The sequence below is a fragment of the Periplaneta americana genome, chromosome 15 (assembly GCF_040183065.1).
Source record: "Periplaneta americana isolate PAMFEO1 chromosome 15, P.americana_PAMFEO1_priV1, whole genome shotgun sequence".
Lineage (NCBI taxonomy): Eukaryota > Metazoa > Arthropoda > Insecta > Blattodea > Blattidae > Periplaneta > Periplaneta americana.
In genome coordinates, this window is record NC_091131.1 from 50,541,637 (window position 1) to 50,565,680 (window position 24,044).

The following is a 24,044-nucleotide window of genomic DNA, read 5'->3' on the forward strand; positions in this document are numbered from 1 at the left end:
ATAGTGATGAACTCCATAAAATTTGCAATGCATTTTACAAAATTCCACGCAATTCATTAAATATATTGATAAATAAATTTAACGAACTCCGGCTATTTGTACGTGACACTAAATTGTATGTATAATAAATTGTACCATACAATAAGGACCGACGCTATAAAGACGCCAGTCCACGAAATTAATGAGGCATAATATGTAAAACGAAAGTAAAATACAGTATTCAGCTGAGGCATATGATGTATTGCGCAGTATTAAATAGGACCAAAAAAATTGCATGTTACATCAGTTCAAAGATGGGTTATAAAATTAAAACTGTTACGTCTAATTCGCAAAACAGCTGACATTTTTAATTCACATACACCTAAAAATAAACTGCAGATGCTATGATTCAAAATCATAGCCACCTTGAAGCAATAATGGTAGAAAAGAGTCGACAGGGAAAACCCAAGTACTTTCAGGAAAACTGTTTCACCACTAATATACCAACAAAATGTTACAGACTGTTTATTTGGTGAGAAGTGACAGAAGAATAAACAGTTTTGGGGTTTGGATTTAAAAAAAATTAAATAAAACAGTTTATGCTTATATGAATCGCTGGGTAGGCTAATGTAGAAATTAAAACATAAAATGAATTGCTATAATTTTCTTTCTGAGATGGCCTAAAATTGTTTCGAAAGAGGTAGAATCAATTGAGTTTTGTGAGCACGGTGATTAATCTTCAAGTTCACAAATGCGCTAAAGTAGATTATGTGCCAATTTGTTGAGCAACTGTGGAATGTTACATAAACTAGACTGTTTACGGGCCAGGACTGCTTGGCCAAGCATCTCCACAGGATTGGAATATCTCCTTCACCACTCTGCCCCTTATGTGATCTTCAAGAGGAAATGGATCAAAATCATCTTCAACACTGCCCAGCCACTATCAACTTGGCGTCCTTGAGTGAAAAATATTGGAGAGCGAGAGAATTAATGATTTCATTGTCAGAAATTCAGCATTAGCAAACAACAACAACACCAACATAAACTAGACAAACTCCGGTTTTCTGAGCATTTGCCCTTGAGACGTGCCCAGTGTCAGGGTCGGAGTGCGCCTGCGGAAGCCCAATTTTTCTTACGTAATTGGTTTTTCTCGGGTAGAATTTTGAATCCATACTCGAAATTCTATCTTTGCGATGGACTGTAAGTTTTGTTTTACTATAAATACCCAAAAAATTTACTCTAAAATTAATTCCAATTTACTTGCATGGTAGATGCCCATATGAATACTTTACTATGTATTATAACTTGAGACTGACGATAGACATCTATAAATGCCACCTTTTCATTACCTAATTCTAACTTGAACAGCATAGTAGGCATTCGGAATTTCCAAGTTGTGTTTAATTGACACGTGTCTGATGATGATGATGATGATGATGATGATAAATATAAAAAATTCTACTTTGATATCAATTCGATCTTGTACCGTATTTGATGACGACGTCTGAATATCCATTTTTAATGGGGTGTCATCTGAATCTTGATATGCATCCGAAAATCCTACCTTGTTATGGATAATTTCGGTAATTATAGACACCCAACAATTTCTCTTTAAGATAAGGTTACCAGATTTGTTCACCATTTCCGACAACAATTACCGACCAAACGATGTAACTAAAAACAACTTTTAACTTTTCTGTTAATTTTCCATATAATTACTGTAGTTACATACGTTTTACGCAGATTTTAGAAGTTTAAAATACTTATTCTACTTTTAAATTACTGGTATTTTTCAGACTTAGAGTATCACTGGATTCCAATTTTGCAGGAAATTCTTGGCACGTTATATTGAATTTTGTTAATTTGTTGACAACATACTTCGAACAGTTTCTATATCAGCATGATTCTTTTGGACGTTCACATCATGTTCACTGAAGAAAAATCTTGTTCATTACCTTCAGGATGGCGCAGTGAAAGTTCAATCAGCACTTACAGAAGAACTAATTTTACATAGAAAATTGAGGCGATTTCACTACTGAGCAAAGATTATCATCTTTTTCATTCCACTTTATTATTTTCTTTCTTTGTTATTCTTGTTACATATTGCTTCAAACAAGATAGTTCGCCAAACAAGCAGCTGCTTTCATTTAGTTTAAGTCTATCTATAATATGTTCGTAGTAAAATAATCGGGAATTTTTTAATGCTCCTTTTCGTAGAAAATGTCCAACCAATCCTGCATTTAGTTCTTAAGAATATATTAATGTACCAGGTATTGCTATATTCAACAGCGCTTTCATGAAATTCACAAGATACAGTGAAAAATTCATTAGTGTTGCATGAAGCATATCCTAAAAATGGGGGGAAAAAAACTGTTAACTGATGATGGAATAAACTTTCCTTCTTTCCTGGAATTCAATTTTTCTTCCAAGGTAGATAGACTCTTAACAATATGGAAGAATAAATTGCAGTTACGTCCTCAACTTCAGCTTTGATAAGGGTACAATGAATTAGTAACAATGTTGCACTGACAAAATTTATCCAGGACAAGATCAACAAGGTCCAAAGATCACTAACCATATCTTTAACATTAGAGGACATTTTCTTCCAAAAGAATGATTTATTTTCACTTGCTGGTAATGAGAACTATCTAAAGTTGTTGTAGCTCTGTATGTTTTTATATTCTTGCTCAAGAAAGTTATTGAACTGCTTAAGAGTTATGCCTATCCATTACATTATTATCGAGAATATATGAAAACAGTCAGATATCTCCACACGTATTCTCTCAATATCAAGAGACATTGAATTTGAAAACATTTCAGGGAAAAATTCTGTTCAAGGACGCAGAGAAAAATTCACAGACTGTAAGAATGTGCACATTACTGTGTATTATGTGGACAGACATTCCAAGAAGAAAACTCTCAGATGTCGCTGAAACGAAATTAGGTTTCGTTGAGATAACAGGGAAAACTTCAAACGGCAAAGACATTAAGCCTACAAAATTGCAGCAATTTCAGAGAATAACCCATCATAAAGAGGATGTTTTAGATAACTATCATATCCAGATTCGATTAATAATAAACCAAGATTTCGAAACGTTCTAGTTTTTATGAACACATTATTTTTATCTTTTCTTTTTGAATTCCTGAAGTTTATGTTTGTACTGTCATGTATTTACACCGACTACAAGCAATATGGATATTACGTGCTTGGTTATGCGAACTTAACCCAGATATACCTGAAATATTTTTTTGCAATTTTTGTGTATTTTTCAAATATCATTTAATGCAGTATATAACTGAAGTATTTGTATGGTGTCGAAACATTCTAGTTGTAACTGGTTGAGCTAGAAACAGGTGTCCTTTTAAAAGGACAGTAGGCATATGAGCATACATTTTGAGGAATAATTGTATACTATGCTTACATGAAAGGAAACAATGTAATTGTTGTAATTTACAATTATTATTATTATTATTATTATTATTATTATTATTATTAACAAATCATTACGTTATTATTTTATTATAGTTTATTTATTATTACTACTAATATTATTCTGAAGACTGATGCATTGCGGCTTAATTCGTTTTAACTCTAGAATGCTTTCGTCATTGAATAGTATCGTATTGCTATTGATACGTAAAAATAAGTAATAGGCGAAAAGAATGTTGAAGTTTCGAGGAGGAGGTTATATTGGGAGAGAAGTGACGATACATATAATGAAGCAGTTGCTGTGGCAATGTCGAAAGACAGGTTTCAGTTCATTTTCTAAAAATCTACATTGTTATGACAATGACAATTTAGAAAGAAAATAAGACCTCTTCCAAAAATACTAAATGAAAAACAATAGAAACTTATGTCCGTTCAATACCTCCCTCCAGAACGTCACCAGTCCTCCACTTGTAAACAGATCTTGCTATGCAAATATGGCTTTCAAGTATATCTCCCTGTGAAACAGACTTGAAATTTTGAAAGGAAAAATTGTTCCGGAGCCGGGTAACGATCCCGAGACCTTTGGCTTATCGAACTAACGCTCTGCCAACTAGCTACCCAGCAACTACATCCGACACTGTCTCAACTTTTCCATTCATATCCACACACCTCAGTGGGCTGACAAGACGCCAGAAGCCCAATTTTGAGTGCACACGAACTCTGTGTGGCATTTGTAGGCTGCATTATAGTAATATGTCTGTATTTGAGATAAAATTTCGCCCTAGCATAATTTTCAAACGTAGATAGCATTTCATGCAGGGAAAATCCACTAAAATTGAAATAGTGAAAAAATTTCAAAACATATGGGGATATGCCTACTGTCCTTTTAAAAGGACCCATAAGTTTTCGTCATTGTCATGTCGCAATGAATAGGTATTTCGAAAGCATTGTGGTTTCACGCAGTGGCGGCTGATTGACTGAGGCAAGTGAGGCCGGGCCTCAGTCACTTGGCTTAACTGAAATCAAATTTTGTGTTTTTATATAATGTATTAGTTATTTGAATGAAGCATATATCGCTGTACAAGCATTTGAAAACTTTGATGTATATAGACCTGTTTTGCAGTAAAATTTGTTCCTGAGGCTGGGATCGCTCGTGCCGGGTCTGGCTTGTGATGTATATAGACCTGTTTTGCAGTAAAATTTGTTCCTGAGGCCAGAATGGTTCGTGCCGGGTTTGGCTTAATGCATTTCATGTCCTTTCGCGGGCTTTGAGTTCACGCTTAAAACGTTGTAGCTGAGGCACAATTCGGCTGGCCTGGTCAGGTTTCACTCCTCCCATCCATGGGCCGGCCTCAAGGGTAGAGTGGGGTGGGAATAGCAGTGGTGACTTGCTTCCTAACTAGGCCATAAATAACAAAATTCCAGCTCTTTGGCAGGCAGAAACCCACTCGAGATTTCTCCCCTTATGTCTCAGTTTATGACATAAGCGAGGGTGTTCTACTATTGTACTTCGTAGTACAGTAGTGAATCTGGGCCAATGTTGTTATGTACTTCGAGAAAATATAAACAGAAACAAATGAGAGAAATAATGCTGGTGCAGTTAATTCATTGTTAGAGTGTCCTTTTTCGAGAAGAAATAATACTGAAAGAAAGGAAGTTTTAAATAAGGAGAGAGCCGACCGAGATACCTACGACATCGCTGATAATTTTTCTGACACATAATCTTAAAACGCGAGTTTCTATTGCATCCTGGTATGGACAACATAAATGGTTATGTGGTAATGTGATGCAAAATAAACTTCTCTTGGCCTTGTTTGCTGCTGTCAAAGGAAAAAAATAAAAAGAAAAGAAAGAAAGAGGAATTTCAACACATAATATGGGATGCTTCATCACACTGAAACAATCACTGAAACTCATAGCATAACAGCTGATATGGTGAGTGAAATTATTATTTTTCATTTATAGTAATAAGAATAGACTAATATTAGTAATAACAATAATAATAATACAGTAATAATGATATTAATAATATAATAACAATAATAGTTAATATCATAAACAAACATTTCCTATCGGAGGCACTTAAACTAGTTGCATCTGGCCTCACCGAGGATTTTGATCACCGGCCGCTACTGGTTTCACGTTATATTTATGTTTATTAGGAGTCATTTGATCTACAACAATTTGTAAAATAATTCCGAACTGTAAAAATATTTAACATTCTTATCTGATTTGCGTCTCGGATGCCATAGCTGAAATAAACGAACAATTGTCACGTCCATATCTCAAACTCAACGGTGACCAGAAATCTAATTACCAGTCTTCCACACCTAGCAAGCCTCTAATTAAGACCAGTAATAGTGACAGCTGTGAAAAATCAAATGCGTTAACTGTAGGGAGGGTAATTTGAAACATTGACAACTGTCCTTTTAATAGGACAATAGGCATATCTGGGTTAATGAAATGATTCTAATATTCTACTTGATTATTTTTATTTATTTATTTAAACTCTAAGGGCCGTATTCATAGACATTCTTAGCGCGGGCTTCCGGTGGATGATCAGCATTTTTCGTATTCATAAACCAGTGTTAGCGATACGATATGATTTGAATTCTGTACTAGTAACCAGTGGATAGCTGGGCTAGTTTAGCACGCTCGTAGCGCGTGCTGGGAAATGTCTATGAATAGCACCCTTATAGGTTTAAGACGATTTAAAATATTTTGGAACTTAATATATATATATATATATATATAATTTTATTTGGAGCTGTGATGTATTTATCACAATTGAAAATCTTGTCTATAGCATAGTAGTAGTAGTAGTAGTAGTAGTAGTAGTAGTACTACTAGTAGTAGTAGTAGTAGTAGTAGTAGTAGTAGTAGTAGTACCGGTAATAGCAATTTTATTGCAGACTTGCAAATATTTATTATTTAGATTCAAAATTCAGCGTGGGCGAAGAATGCCCACTAATGTGAATAGTGTCCTTTGACAGGGACAGGGTTCATTTATGTGTCTTAAATCTATGATATGGAATCAGTGGCGTATACTGGTTTAAGGGTCTGGGCTACCACTGACCCTATTATTACACAAAATATATTTTTAAAACCCTATAATAAAATTCCTTACCTATTTATATGTGAATTCCAGACGTCTTGATTGGGACGAAAATACTTTGACGACTTCGTCATTGAAATTACAGTTGGGCCGCTTGCGAAGTTTCTGTAGAAATGACTTTTCAATTGACATCAGCGCCAAGCCGGATAAACGTTCTTGTGTATGAGTTGATCTACAGTAGGATTTTATTCTCTTCAATGCAGAAAATGTTCTTTCTACCGATGCTGACGTAGCTGGTATTGTCACAATTAATGTTGCCAATTTAAGGACTTCAGGAATAACTTGGTTCAGCTGGTTTTCATATATGGCAGATAATATTTCATGGATAGGTTTGTTCGAAAAATCAAAGACTTCTGCTGAATATATTACACTTAATTCATTTTTCAAACGTACTTGATCAAAGTGACTGTTATAGGACTGAAATAATTTGTTTAGTGCCTCATTGGGGAAGTTTTCTCTATAAGCAGAAAATTTTTGAGAATCTAGAAGATGTGTGAACTGAAGCTTTCCATAATCAGAAAATCTGTCAGTAATTTCCATGTGCATACGATCTAGTATGCTGTAGTACAGCTGCCTGTATTTCAATTCACCATCTCCTTTTCTTCGCTTTAATGGTGGTTCCATTGTATTGTCTGAAGAATTTTCATTTTCCATATTACTCCATATGGACGGAAACCCACTACGTCTGAACTCGGATATAGTATGTTTTAACTTTGATACCTCTTGCAAGCAGTATGCTATGTCTAAACTTTTTGTCTGAAGAATATTGTAGAGCACATCTGTATGTGCGAACACTCTAGCATAGACTTCAAGAAGAAATATATTCTGAAACTGTGTGAAAAAATACAAATATCCTTGAGCCTGCACAATTACATCATCATCCCAGTTTTCTTCAGAGTCATTACAAATGATATTTTCAAAGAAAGCAGTCAGTTGTTCTCTGTATTCCTTTACTGTATTTACAAGCCGAGATGTAAAATTCCATCTAGTTGGTGCTACTTTTGGGAGTTTCTTGTTCATAAATTCCTTGAGTTTTTCTGATCTTTTAGGAGATGATGAGAAAAATGCAGCTAAACCCGACAGTGTTTTGAAAAAAAAATGCGGCATTCTGGAATGGATAAAGTAGTTTGTTGCAAAACTAAATTGAGAACATGGCTGTAACAATGGACAAATAGTGCTTGAGGATACTTTTCTTGAAGTTTTGTTTTTAAGCCATTAATATTTCCCGCCATAACTAAAGCACCATCGTATGTCTGTGCAATTAACTTATTGCCGACATTGTATTCTGCTATAACACCTTCCACATGCTGAAACAAAGCAGCAGCAGTTTTGCCCGAACTGACATTTGTGAATCCTATAAACCGTTCTTGAACATTGGCAGTACTGTCGACGTATCTTAAAACAGTGGACAATTGATTCTGATTAGAGCAGTCACTTGTTTCATCAACAACAATGGCCACAAAAGGTGCTTCTTCTATTTCAGATTTTATGTTCTTTATCATAACCCCACTTATAGCAAATATTAAGTCATTCTGAATTGCGGGAGAAGTACCACGGAATACTGTTGAACTCTCAAGATGATTGGCCAGTAAATGGTCAAATTCACTTAAGGAACTTAAATATTCAATATAATTTCCTCTATTGTCTGATTCCACACTCTCATTATGACCCCAAAAGCCAATTCTTGTTTTCCTAGAAAGCAGACTGCGTTAATAAGACGCAGTAAAATCTCCCGATTTTTTTTCACAAGAGCATTGTGTTGGTTGATGTGTAGAACTTTTTGCTTATCTAGCTGTAAATCAATTCTTGTCTTCCCAAAGTTTGCAAAGTTCATGCTACTATAAATATGAGCTTTTGATTTGTCGTGTTTTAGGACTGCCGTTCGAAGGGAGTTCATATTAGAAAACCCCTCTTTTGACCACACATTAGTTTCGCGGCTAAATAACAAACATGGCCAGCAAAATAGTTTAGACAGTTTAGAACTACCGCACAACCAATTCCACTTACTATATGATGTTGAAGTGAAATGGCGTGTGTACTCACGCTGTTTTTCTTTTACGTCCATGGACAAATTTAACTCAGGAGTTGGTCTTTCCATTTTCACAATTTCAACTTTCTCGTTGTATGTACGACGGTTAAAAGGCAATTTTAATAAACCTTCTATTACACAGTCATTTTCAACACAAACCTCTCCAGAAACTTGTTCTGCTATATTTTTCACAATATCACTTAATTGGGAAATTAAAAACTTAATAATTCACAATTAATATAACTCTTAGACACTCGAACAAATCACAAATTTAAAATACTGCACTGCAAGAACACAATCACATTAATGAGCTAGCGTACTAAGCATATTGTTGCTTCGCGCCTTCCAAGAAACCGATCACGAGAGCGGCAACTCACCCACCTACAGTGCACGATAGAAACTGAAGGGAGCGGGGGGACGGGGAGTTGTGCGACGTGAGCGGAACGGTCACAGGCTACCCTTCGTAGCAGCGGTTTCTCCAGCGATGCCGCCTTGACAACTTGTTTCTTTTCGAGAGCAGAGAGCGCATATAAATCTAACAATTACTTTAATTTTAATTACTGTGGTAAAACTAATACGGTAATACAAAATTATTACATTATGTTATATTATAAACTTTTTCTTTTGTAATTTCCTTGGGCTACCGCCGGTAGCCCCGGTAGTCCGCAAAATACGCCCCTGTATGGAATTTACAGGTTTACTTCCTGCCCGGAGGAAGAAGAATCTTAACCCCCTTCAAAAACCATTTCCATACTCCCCTTCAAAAATTACTATCCATACTCCCCTTCAAAAACAGACTAATATCCAGAGACTCTGACGAGACGCTATGCTACAGAGACATTTGGAGTCTCAATCGAGGCGTTGACCTCAGAGCCGTTTGTCCTCAAAGCAAACAACATGGGGAATAGGAGAAGAAACAATTGGCTGGTAATTTTTCTTAGAGCAAACGTAGCTTAATCTGAAGTAGATACAGTATTTATTTGACGATTCTATTAAGGTTATTCGATGTCAACAATATGTGTAAAGTAGGCCTATATATAAATGAGGCAATTTGGAATGAGAAAAGGCGAGCACCAGAATTGAAGGAAAGTAATCTGTCCCATAGTCTATCACTGAAAATCTCATAATTATAATCTGTCGCGCATCAAATTTCGGTTTCTTTGGTTTGCTAATGTTTATTAAACGCGTCAGAGCCCCGCCCAGCAGGACGCTGCCCTACGAGGTCATGCTGCGCTGCACATGTGTGCTACCACGTGAGTGAGATCACGCGTGAAGCGAAAAACGACAAACAAGTGACTCCTCGTGCCTTGACGCGCCGCCCCTGTAAAAATAACCCGCCCAGTCCCTTTCGCAATCAATAGATTTAACACCCAAGATTAGATATGCACCGCAACGCCGAGCAACGACCCTGTTCCACACTCACGTGAAAAACAACGGAAATTGGAGGTGTGATCTTGTTTAGTTTGCAGGCGGTATTAATGCTCATATTATTACTGCTAGTTGGTTGATTAGTTTTTAACCACAAATTGTTAGTTTGTTTCTTTGGAAACGAATGTTGTCAGGATATTTTTATTGAACGCTAGCATTGTTACAGTGTTATCCTTACAAACTACTCATATTACGACTATTCCGTTGGAAACTAGTATTCTTTCTCATATATAGCACAGTTATAACGGTTTCTTTGGCTTGAACACGGGTACTGTTTAGAATACTTAATACTCGATAATGTATTAGTCTTCATATGGTACGACTTTTTTTTTAACGCTAGTAGACCTATAATATTTCCTTGGTAAATGTTACCAGAGTGTGCTTTGGAAATTGAGTTTTCCTTGAATGATTATTTCTTTTTACTACCACGACTTCTCATTTTGATGTTACAACAGAACATGTTGCTAATACAACGGTTTCCCTGGAATCTGATATCTTTATGACTGTTCATGAAATCATTCTTGTTACAATGGTTAATTAGAACCTCAGAGTAATGTTTATGGTGGTTTCTTTTGAAGCTTGTCTTCATCGATAATAATTAAGTTTAGTAAACACCGACGTAGCTCAGGTGGTAGCGCGTTTGACTCTTATCTGAGGTTGTGCTCGGGCGTGGGTTCGATTCCTGCTTAGACTGATTATCTGGTTAAGTTTTTTTACGAGGTTTTTCCCAATCGTAAGGCGAATGTCAGGTAATCTATGGCGAATCCTCCACCTCATCTCGCCAAATACCATCTCGTTATCACCAATTCCATCGACCTAAATAATCCATTAGTTGAGACAGCGTCGTTAAATAACCAACTAAAAAAAAAAGATGATGAGAGTGATGCAGAATGCCTGTTCCGCAATGACTTGTATTCTTATTCGACAGAAGGATGGGTAGCTTGTGTCTCCTGCCATAACTGGGCACATAATTCTTGTGCAGGAATCGATAGCGAAGATGATGAAGCGCAACAAATCTGTGCAAAATGTGTTGGGGCTGATTGAATTCTTTTCTTTTTAATTGTATAATGTTTTGATGTGCCCTTATTGCTATTGATTTGAATGGATGATGCTGGTATTAGTCTGCCTCATGGGAGGTAATTGTGTGAAATTTGACAGTGTATCAATAGGGTTCCATTCTGCCCCAGGGGTGGGGCAAAATGAACCACTTCCATATTATTTTATTTTTTGTTATTGGTTGCCCCTATACATTTCTAGTATGTAACCTTCGTGCTTCATAGTTAAGAGGACATATTAAAGAACATTTCTACAAAATTTCTGCTTTTTACTTACAATATATAACATTTTATATCCATTTTCATGTTAAAGGTTCCCTTCCGCCCCTGGTTCCCCTACGCTGTTTCTGGAACTCATAAAGTTCTAGATGTTACCTGAGGGATTGTGCATATAATTAAGACTTTGTATAAGAAAAAGCACATTTGTGTTTCCTTATTAGAAATTGATTTTTCTGGAACTCATAAAGTTCTAGATGTTACCTGAGGGATTGTGTATATAATTAAGAGTTTGTATAAAAAAAAAGCACATTTGTGTTTCCTTATTAGAAATTGATTTTTCTGGAACTCATAAAGTTCTAGATGTTACCTGAGGGATTGTATACATAATTAAGAGTTTGTATAAGAAAAAGCACACTTGTGTTTCCTTATTAGAAATTAATTTTTCTGGTATACAATATTTCTGCAACTCGTAACGATCTAAAATTTAAATAAGTGTATATAAAGGGTTTATGTAGGCAGGATCACCTCAATGTTCAAGTGAAGGTCCTCAGAATGCTCCCTAGGTGTGAAGTGTGTGATCTGCGTGATACAAAAGCCATCAACAACAAGAAGGGAGTAAAATGCGGATGGATTTAACGTAATGCAATGGCACTCGTATGAGAGAACATCTTAGTATACCCTTTGTTCACAATCTGTCAAGCGATTTGCTTTGAAAATACCACATAATTATTGGTAGAAAAAGTCTGAGCGTTTAAAAATAAGTAACAAATTTTATTCTTTCCACACGTCTGGAACTTCTAAATACCGTACCTGTTTCATATCTTACACATACGCCAGGATACAATTCGCACTAATAAATTTATAACACTCATAATCAGCTTAGAGCACTATTTGAGTATATCCTACAAAAGCATTTTGTTGAATTTTATGTGACTCTGTAACCCTTAATTAAAAAAATACGATTCCTATACATGCATTCCAGTTTCTTTCCTGATCAGTGCTCAAATTCTACGGCATTTTCTACCGTAGATTACCCGATTTTTGTATTCTACAAAAACTACCGGACCAGTATTCTACAAGGCTACAACTATATATATTGTTGTTTAGTCAACTGTCCGAAGATAGGTCTGAATCTCACAAGTGATACCAACTAGGCACCACTTATGAGGCAACTAGGCCAGGAGATAATGGAGTAGGGTGGCCAGTTCCTTTCCCCCCCATTGCATACATCGCCGACTAGCTACATATACCAGTCGAACTTCAGATTCGTACGAAAATATTGGCACTGAAGTTTTGGCCGGTGATACAAGCCCTACTCAAGATGTCATTTCGTTAAACAGGTTTATTTACAGGTTTCTTGTACGACAAGCTGCTATATTTCTCCTTGTGCCTGTTTTCGCTACGGGCAACTTTGTACTTGAGTTGCATGCTTCGAAAAGAGTAGTGATTGCGGCTGTGTGCCGCGCGCCACGTTTCACATCGCGCTTCACGTGATAAGTTCCTCGACCTGTTTTTTTTATCATATCGCTCACGTGTTGTGGAAAACCAGGTGTGCAACGCCTCGAACACTGAACGACATGCGACGGTTACAGTCCATCTTTATGTAACAAGATACGTCATTCAGAGCAGATGAGATTATGAAGACACGACGATATTATGGCAACTACAGAATAAGTGTAGCAGAGGAAACCGAAGTGTTTGGGGAAAATCCCCAAAATACACTTTGTTCACCACATCGCACAGTGTGTAATTTAGCGAGTCTAGCCGGCCAAAAATCATTTCTCGAATACTAATCGCTCAATTTTCATAAAATTTAGTATGTACCTTCAATTATTGAAGTGGATAAGTTTTTAATAATGAAAATGAAAATGAAAATAGCAACTATTTTTACTGAAAATAAAAATAGTAATGTTGTAAAAAAATTTCGATTCGAGTCAAAAAAATAAATTAATGTTCACAATGTGGAATTAATGTTCATAATGTGGGATACACTTAAAATTGAAAGCGTAAGGCGAAGGAATATTGCTATATATCTTACTCGTTCGGACGTCAGATGCATCCCCATCAGAATCTGTATCCTCGCTACTAGTCTCTCCTTTGACAGCACCGACTAATGGAGGCTCGGAGACAACTGCAGCACTACTATTGAAATCGACCGCAATTTCCTCTTCTTAATTTATTTAAGCTGGTGATGTAAGGGTCCAAAGAAATAAGTAGCCTGAGTAAAAGATCGGTATTTGTGTCTTTCTTGATGTTTTTCTTGCGAAGACTTCTCTGAAAAGTCTAATATAGTATTTGTTCGTCGTTTCCTGAGCTTCCTCAGATAGTTTGCCAGTAAGTATAATAGTGTCCTGTGACCTTCTGACCATGAGCCAAGAGTTTGTAAAGGATTGTAGGCATATAATACTATTTGTGCAAGCATAAATATAATTCCCTTGTCTCCCTTGCATACATGTCAAGTGCCTGTTCATCAGTATTGCAAAACCGCATGAAAAAGGTTTCTGATATATTATGTGTAAACGACTTATTAGATTTCCATCTATTCCCGTAATACATGCGAAAGTGGAAACCTCCCTGAAAAATATTCTTGCGGTATTTGCATCGTTTTTATTGCGACTGCTTTGTTTTATCATGTCAACAACATGTCATGTCAACATGTTGAACCTATCCTATCTTCAATGTTTCGCAATAAGTAAAACGATGGATCTAAATTAACTGTTACAAGATTTTGTATTTCCCTTAATTCTTTATATTGATTTGAGGTCAACTGTAGGTCAGTAATCAAAGCGAGATCCTTATTAGGTGACAATTGTTGGTCGTTCCTGCAAAATTCCTGCAAAATCTTTTTTTTTTTTTCTTTTTTTTCGCACGTTGAAGTAATGCAAGTGAAAACTCTCCTACAATATTGGCCGCATCTCTTTTCCTAGAAGTTCTGAAATTCATATGGGCAACAGAAAGCTTTTCTTCTGGCGATCTTTCTTTAAAATGTGGACTATTTTTTTTTTTTCTGTTTTGATCCTTCGTTCAGTCTCCGAAAAGTTTACGTGGACGTCCTCGAATGCTTGTACTGGCAGAATCAAATTGGAATTGCTTTGTAGTAGATGGCAACGTATTATGTATTTTATTTTCAGACTTTGCATCTTGGTTGAAACATAGCGCATTATATTTTAAGACAGTTTTCTCATTTCTGCTGTATTTCTCCCACCGTAATCGAATTTTCGAGCATAGAAATTTAATTCATTTTTTTATTGACTGTAAAATGTCTTCAGAGTAATCTTTGAGACCAAAATGTTCAATTATATTTGAGAATTTCACTTTTCTCTCGGTCTTGTTCCACATCTGGAAAACAGCTCTCCGGATTACGGAGCGCATGGTGTCTGAAATTAATTAATAGCTACTCTGTCTGCACCTGTTTGCAGAAAAAAATCACGACGTCGTATTCAGAAAAGTATAATGAATATCTCTACAAAATTTTATCGAGGTGATAGAGGGCTACACCTTTTAAAAGTCAACTCGAAATATATAATAAGGTAAAACTCAAACTCTTTGCAATGTTTATCCAGACACTTATTCTAGACAATAAGATATTAATTTTTGTCATGAAAATTAGCTTATATGTAAGTACATATCTTCTTATAATATATCCACACTCTGTATTAGAAAAAATACTGTATTAACTTTACCACTTTGCACCATCCAAACACATACAGTACTTCGCGCCCGCCTCTGCAGCGTAAATGATCTTATCGGAGACATGCAACTTTCGCTCTGTTGTGAGGGTCTCCTAACAGATCTAAGCATCTGTCTATACTTGGATAGTATACTTTGGAGTGTTATAAACACGTCTATATAAGAATTTAGCATTAAAGATAGGGTGTGAAAATTGATTTCTGGCCGGCTAGATGCTTGAAATTACACACTGTACATCGAGATCAGTCTTCGCTTCCTGGAAAATACAGTACAATTTCAATTTTACTACCTGAACAGGACAGAAAATGAGCTGGATTGAAGGTAACTGTCGGATAATCGAGAAGAGACTGTATTTCATTTATCTTTCTTAACTCACAGAAAATGTTTACAGTTATGTTAATTCCCCTGCATTCTAGGTTTTCTATGAACTGATTTATTCCTCCACTTAACTATTTTCTTCTTTAGACGTACTTACAGGTTATTCATTATCTCGTGAAACCAAATGCTTGTGTGTGTGTGTGTGTGTGTCATAGCTCATAGTAAGAACTTTATGGTGGAGGTAAGCAAGCTAACTACCTGCAAGTGGAAGTGTAGCGAGGGAGAGAAACTTCCCTGTCCTATTTTTCCTTCCCCTTACGCGCAGGTAGGTTTCACGAGATACCGAATGACCTATAACTGCAATTTAACAAACGTAAAAATGAAACCCAAGTAAGAAACATACAAAATATGCTGAAACAATGAGTAATTAACTAATTATTGTAACGCAATTTTAGCCCGTGTCATTCCAAAATTTATTTTCATCAACAAAAGAACAGTGGGAAAAAGAGGAAAAAGTAGGCAATTTGGAGTCTGATAATCGACGTTCTGATGTACTGTGTTGTTGTTATTATTATTATTAGTATTAGTATTATTATTATTATTATTATTATTATTACTAACTAATCTTTAATAATAAGCATCGAGTTTCACTGCTGCTCAACATTCTTATCCATCTTCTTGACGAATAACAGACATTGACAAATAATGTACAGTAGTTGTCATGGCACAGGCTAATCAGTCTTAACATAGAACAAAAACAATACAAGAAACACACATTCGGTCCTTGTGGGAAATAAATTTCGTTGAACCTGTAGCTGTAAATAGTACCATTTGAGTCACAGAGGAGGGTTTAAGTGAGAACGTAACTCACTTTATGATTAAACTATACAGATAAAATCAAACTTAACAGATACTAAATTTTTAGGTACGAGTTCTTCGGTGCGTTATCATTTAAATGACTGTTTTATCTACATAAGGAAGAATGGAGCAAGTAAAATAAAATAGTAAAAATACATAAAGAAATAAAATCGAAGGAAATGACCAAAGGGAATTCTGAAATAAATGTACTATTGTATCGGTGATAAGGATAATATTGTGACTTACGAGGGAAATAGTTAATTGGCGTGAAGAAAATGTAATAGCCTTAGAAAACCTACCTCAACCCTGTCTTTTCGCATCACAAATTATACTTGAATTAGTCTTCAACGCCGAAGCTGTTCGGGTAATTTGTGCGCTTCATATTTATATCTAATTAAATTAACACGAATACATCACAGAACATATCTAATTTAATATGTAGATTATCTTAATTTCTAAAACGAAATACACTTTTCTTCTTTGGCGTCAAGTGTAATTTTTTTCTAGTTTTCTAGTCTCACGCATAAGTAGATGACAACAAATATATTACAGAAGAGCCTCGATTAACGTGCGCGAGCTAATCCATATTCTCTTCAGATTTATTTCCCTAAATTGAAAAAGAAATTGAAAAGCGATGCGCAAATTGTGTGGCGAAAATGAAATTGGAGTGAAATGGATTACTTACTATACACTGTCGAAAAATTAATGTTTTATCAAAGTGAAACAAAAAAGTAGGATCTTATCCCTTTAGTTATAGGCCTACACATTACATAATATTTAACAAGGCACTTTTTTCCAGTAAGTTAGGTTTCCTTAATTGACGTCCGTGGGTATGGTGTTTCAGATATTTGGCGGCAGGGTATTTCAAATTACGCAGCAGATTCAGTCGAATCGTAAGAGCAATGCGTAACTTAGAAACTCAATATGTCAATAATACTGTCCTCTGGCTGTAGCGTCGTGGTCGAAACATCATGCCTAGCACTCGCGTTACAAAATGCGCGCTGTTTCGAGTTCTCAAGGGGAAGAAATTTTCTCATGAAATTTCGGCCATTGTATGGGACCGGTGCCCACTCAGCATCGTGATGAATTTTGGGAGCTACGTAGGTAGAGAAATGCTGTTACGAAAACCAGCTATAACGACTGGAAAGGATCATCATACTAACCATACATAGGCCTACCTCCGTTCTGGTTGGATGATCGTTCACCTCTGTTGAGGCATGTGGACGAGAAGCCAGCAGCCGGCCTTGGCCCTGCATGGACTGTCGTGCCACGGAATTGAATCCCAAATATTAACTCCAAATAGCATGTTTTCTATACATACGTGTGCAATGCCATTGCTAACATCTTTTTTTTTTTCTTGTACGGAGGAGGGACCCGAAGGCTAACACTGCAGCCTGACGCATATTTTGCTTACCACTCCTATTCTGTGAATGAGTGGGTGGTCAAACGGCCGCGCTCTTGTACAAGTACAGCACCCCGCACCGTGAACTTAACCAGGGCTATTGTATGGATGATGAATGATAATATGTGAATTAATGATGGAGAAATGAGTCTGAGGTCCAACGCCGAAAGTTATTCAGCAATTCTGTTTCAATTTGTTGAGGGAAAACCCCGAAAAAATCCAACCATGTAACTTGTCCCAACCAGGATTTGAACCTTGTCTGCTCATTTCATGGTCAGACGCGCTAATCGTTACTCCACAGCGGTAGACTTGCTACAGCTCTCTGGAAGAAAAGGAAGTGTCCCGACTTTTCAAAGCTGACTTGAAAAATATTGTGAAAAGAAAATTGCAGATGAATCAATATTAGAGTACGAAAAGTTACCTGAACGTGGATTATTCCGAGGTAAGTTCATGCAGGCCAATAAAATGTCAATAAAATATTAGTGTCCTTAGTATAGGCCTACAACGCTATATATCTATATCGTTCCTATGTTTAATTCATTTGTGTGTAGAGTCTACAGTAGGCTATAACTGGAGAAAAAAAAAAGTTTCCAGCTCCTTTATGCTTTCATTCGCTGTAATATCCGGCGGACATTCTCGCTGGCAAAGAAATATATATATAGCTTACTGGTATTGAGTAATTCGAATGCAGTAGCCATAATTCCCCTAAGTGTTTTGAGTAGTTAACATTTAACCTTCAAGTGTATTAAATAAGAGTATATTTTCATTTAAGCAGAGGTAATCAAAATCACTTGAAATAGCTACCTTAATTCGATACAGGTCTAGAAAAATGTGTCGTCTGGAGTATAAACATATTACTGTAGTGAAAGCAATAACATGAAAGTATTTCCATTTATTTTATGTATACGTAACTATTTTAAGTACCGTACATGAATTATTCATGCACGATGTTTATAGTTTTTCCCGTATCTATACGAATTCGCCCTCTGGCAATGAGATAGCACAAACGGGAAATGGCTGCGATATCAAATATTACTGAAGCCAAAAGGATCAGCACGGGAAGTAAAGTTTGAAAACACAGAATTAGAGAATCCCATTGAATATTGCGGGAGGACAAGGGGACGGGCGAACTGTTGGCACAAAGTTGCGGTTATTTTCGCCCTAGCGCACACTTGCGACCTTCGACGAGCAGCACGCGATGCCATGCACGACATTTGCATCTCTCGTTGTGATTGGTTCCACAGATTCGTCAGCAGCGTTCAACTCTGCTCGGCCGCAACACTATGACAGAAACTAATATAGTATCACTCACTATATTTACACATCACAACCGCCACGGTGGCTCAAAGTTGCTATGAAAACATTTTGTAAACAGATTTGAAATCAGTGCGATAAGTGCTATAAGAAGCCACCGTTGTTTTTCATTTAACAGACAAAAGGCTGAATCGTGAGTCTTTCGCTAAGCGAAAACTCTCGTTTGTTTAATACTCGTCTGTAACACGGAAATCAGTAAAGATTTTGAGTAGTGACCATTCTTAAAAGTAATAATTTGTATTTTTTTTAACATATCTCTCGTTCTGACCACCCATCTAAAGGGAAAAATAAAAAAGTTTGCCGCTTATATCAACTTCTGAAGGTGTAAATGTCTATTCTGAACAGATCACTTCGAAGTTAGTATTTATTTCGAATTTTTTCTATGCTTTCCTTAGACATTGAGCTATCAATAAAAAAATACAGCGCGACTGATTGACCTCATTGGAGCTATGGCATGATAAATGCTAACGGAGCGGGAAATATCGTCCTCGTCTCCTAACTGCATACGGCAATGCAAGAATTAAAATGTCGGACGATTATATCCACTAATACAGAGCCTTACCTGTGACATACCAACGGTTCATCATCGACTATTACGAGTGGCGAAGTAACAAGCAAACATTCATTGTCATTTGTCATACCATGGGATAACTTTTGTATTCCTGTGTCGTAGAAGTCTGCCGTCAGTGACAAACGTCTACACCTCTGTGTTGATCCCACGGTACGACAATATTGTCTTATTTCCGGAGGGGAATATGTTGAAAAAAAGCTGTATCTGTTCCAATAAATCTTTACATGAAATTGTGTTTTCTTTCCGTAGACGGCCCGAGAAAAACTTACTTTCTGTACGGCCCTTGTAATTGCGCTCGAGTGACCAAAATTTGTACACGAACTTGTTTTGGCATTATTAACATGTTGGAAGAAAAAAAAATGATCTCTCCCCATGTGAATGTTTGCTTGTAAGTGGGTGGTCTACGCTTCTCGGTACTAGCGACATCTATGAGTCGCTTGTAGAGTCAGGGTGAATAACAAGGGCCCTGCCATTCGACCCCACCCCCTCTCCAAAAAAAGTACACACTTATCACATCACATTCCGCGCTTCGGTCACGTTTACATCCGACACAGATCGAAATTATTGGACAGGTGCAATTTGGTTACAGTGAAGAATTCACACCAAACGGATCAGTGTTCAACTGTCGGAATCTTTGGACAAATCTGAAGGATATCTTTCTACACTTTTGTTAAAGCGCTGGTTTTCGAATTCCAGCGAGATTCTGAGATATCCGTTGTGCATAATTATGTTTCCGAAATATTTACGCATCCCTTACTATCTTTCAAAATGAATGAATGAAAGAAAATTAAACAAAAAGGAATAAAGAACGAAAGGAAGCAACACAAATACATGTAAGAAGAAAATGAAAGTTAGGAGGGAACGTGATAGGAAGGTTAAAAAGGATGAAGAAAAAGAAGGCAAATGAGAAAGATACAAAGGAAGGAAAGGAAAGTAGACAGTCGCATACAACAAACAAGATCACGTAACAGATTCGTTCCATAAGACCATTATAAGCCTGTGTGTTTTAAAAATAAGTAAAACAGTATGTTGCGATTTGCTTACATAGCCGTCTGCTACATGATGCCGACAGTGACTTTTTGAGAATAATGAAATACCTACAATAAAAAATTATTTGTGTGCTCGGATTCTGCTTAGTGTATGAACACTTGGACATAATGTTATTTCTGTGAGTGTAATATCGAAAGAGACATTAGTGGCATTGACAACACAAATAGTAACTAACCAAGTTTTTCCATTCCTATAACATAGGATTTATGGTGTTTTTTTTTCCATTAACAACTAATTCAGTAGATGGCAGCTACAATACGCTCACCACGTGTTTAATATCTCAAATTTGCATTTTTTTGGACTATGGTTCTTTTTCTTTAAAAAGCTTTCAATTATAATTTCCCTGTGTTGTAAATACAGGGAAAAATGCATTTTGTGTCTATAGCGCAACTAAGGAATCGAAAAAAATTAAGTAAATGTGAATTATGAGAATGTACCTCATATGCCAAAAACACACACAAACCCTGTTCACTTATGTCTGCCGAATTGAATTGTAACAGAAAAACATCGATCATGTTATTGGTAAAATAATAATAAATGTAATTATTTGTTCTCGCACTGACTACAATTTTGTATTCACCATTCTCGGGTTAAAAATAAATTGGACTTCAGCTGCATGAAAGAAAACAATAAATCACAATAGTAGAGCAACATCCATATTCCATTTGTCGAAGTTTCTGGATCACTCTCCACGTCATATGCGTGCATAATATGTGAGAAGCGCTTGCCCATCACGTTGTGTTTTGTCTACAAATCCCCACGTGCAGGATTCCCTGCATCACGTCGTGTCTCTTCTCCGACAGATGACCCGAGTACAAAATTCATTTCATCATTATTCATATATATATGACTGGAAAACAAATGGTACTAAATACTGAGTGAGTGAGATAACCCACAACTATTACTTTTCTGGAAAAAACCAATATTCAAGTGAACATTATCTCAGAATCAGTGAACTATGGAATCTCCTGTATGGCAACAAGAAAGATGAACATCTTGCAAAAGATGCAAAAGTATTCTCTTTCGTTAGTCCGGAGACAACTTTTGGAATGTCTAAGAGTTCTACAAGAGGTGCAATTACAGAGAGAGCAAAAACCCTAGATCATATACATATATATGTGATCTGGGCAAAAACTCACTGTGCAGCTAACCCAATGTCAAAACAACAAATTGACTTTCATCGTGGTGTGGCAATGAGTGGCATTCTTTTGGGGAGGGGAGAGGAAATAAGAAAAGGAAATGGATGATTGTTGACTTGTCTGAAGTCACGTTGACCATGATTAGAAATATAAATATGAAGAAAGGAAAGTTTTACTCTGCATAATGTAGGTGCACAGTAATTTTTTGATCTCTCTTTAGAATTAGACAATAAACAAAGACCTAAGATAATGGGGTTGGGTGGCCAGCTCCTTCCTTATTCATTGCATACATCGCTGACTAGGAACATATTACACTAAGCAGACTTCAGATGTACACAAACAATTTTATTTTTCTTCCTCTGACACATATCGTCAAGTGATTTGTTTGTATAATTTATGAAGCCGAAAAACACTCCAAAATGATGTACGGCTCAACTCTTGCAAGGGATAATACAATCATGCATAAATAGTTTTCCTTATTTAACAACTTGTCTTAGTCATGCGCAGATCCATTTGTACTTACTCTGGAAACTTTCTTCTTGTGATAACTGCCGTACTCATCGTCTTCGCTGGTGGCAACAGTCGAGAAGTTGAGGTTCCTGTAAGAAAACATCCATTTATTACTAATTAGTTTTCTTTCTCTGCATATTCTTATTCACAATATGAGTTGAGCTATCGATTCATTCATTCGGTCATTCTGGCGTTCATTCATCCATCTAGCCTTCCACTCAGTCATTTATTTCTTCATTCGTTCTTCTAGTCACGCGTCCACTCGTTAATACAAGTATTTCACTCTACGATACATATATATTCAGGCATTTATGTACTCAACTATATACTCCAGTAGGCCTAATTATTTATCGATGCATTATATAATTCACCATTTTGTTCACAGGCCATTTAATTCTCTCAATTACAAATTTATTTGTTCATCACGTATCAACTCCATTCTGTTATTAATGTATTCATTAATTTATTCGTTTCTTAATTAATTATTCATCCATTCACTTAATGACAGTTATTCATATATTCATCCATATTTATTAACCCACCAACTCTTCCTTTCATCTATGAAATCATTAATTCATGATGCCATTCATTTAACCATTCACTCACTCATCTATGCATACATTCACTACACACAGGCCAGTTTTACATAAACGTAAATATCTTTAGCACGATTTATGGCTTGTGGGCCATCCTTTACCCCGAGCTCCTCCCCTCAGAGCGCGAGTCATTATTTACTCGGTCAGTCAAGGCCTACTGTTATAAACAGAAACAATATTAACAATAGGTATCTCGTCATAACAACCTCATACAATACCCAATGAAATGAATCACCGATCTCGCTACGCACAACATAATTTTATTATATCTAATTTTCATTGGGTTTTTAACTCAGTATATTAAACTGAGAGATGGAATAGTTTCACAAATGTACACAAGGCACAAATTAAGTAATTATGTCACGTTTAATACACTATATTTACACAATTCTACTCAATGAAAAATTCGCAAATACAAATGTCAGTCCGTTATATATTATCATATTTAGTTGAGAGATATTCAGCAAAGAGCTTTTGAAATGTGTGTCACAGTGCTGCCAATATCTAGACAGGTAAATAAGCATCAGTGATAGGTTATGTTTGGTTTGTTCAGGCTTTTGTTATGTATTGCATTCTACTCTTTTTGGCAGACAGACAGACAGACGGACAGGCAGGCAGACAGGTGAGTAGATAGATAGATAGATAGATAGATAGATAGATAGATAGATAGATAGATAGATAGATAGATAGATAGATAGATAGATTAGATTAGATTAGATTAGATTTAGATAGATAGATAGATAGATAGATAGATAGATAGATAGATAGATAGATAGATAGATAGATAGATAGATAGATAGATAGATAGATAGATAGATAGATAGATAGATAGATAGATAGATAGGTAGATAGGTAGGTAGGTAGGTAGGTAGGTAGGTAGACAGACAGACAGATAGATAGACAGACGGACAGGCAGGCAGACAGGTGAGTAGATAGATAGATAGATAGATAGATAGATAGATAGATAGATAGATAGATAGATAGATAGATAGATAGATAGATAGACGGATGGATGGACGGACGGACAGATAGATAAAGTAGCCGAGTTTTCGTAAGGTCGGGGATCGGTGACAAGTTAGTTTGGCTTGATTACGCTTTGGAATGTCTTGTATACCGGTATTATACGCTTTTTGGTAGGTAGTAGACAGATAGAAAGTGAGTTAAATTCGAGGATCGGTGCCAGGTTAGGTTTGGTTTGATCAGCCTTTTGGTATGTCTTGCATATACGCTTTTTGGCAGATAGGTGGTTAGATAGAAAGTGAGTTCTCGTGAGGTCGTGGGTCAGTGATAGGTTAGGTTCAACTCGTTCAGGATTTTGAATGCAGAGATTTGGTTTGTTCA

General features: G+C 36.3%; 1 protein-coding gene across 2 annotated transcripts in view; it reads right to left on the reverse strand.

Moving 5' to 3' along the window:
- Positions 1-24,044, reverse strand: part of cwo (transcription factor cwo) — a 63,612-nt gene that overhangs the window by 17,033 nt on the left and 22,535 nt on the right. For both annotated transcript variants that reach the window (XM_069847172.1, XM_069847174.1), the window contains one exon: positions 22,121-22,196. In XM_069847172.1, coding sequence (XP_069703273.1) covers positions 22,121-22,196 — 76 coding nt within the window. The remainder of the gene's footprint in view (positions 1-22,120; positions 22,197-24,044) is intronic.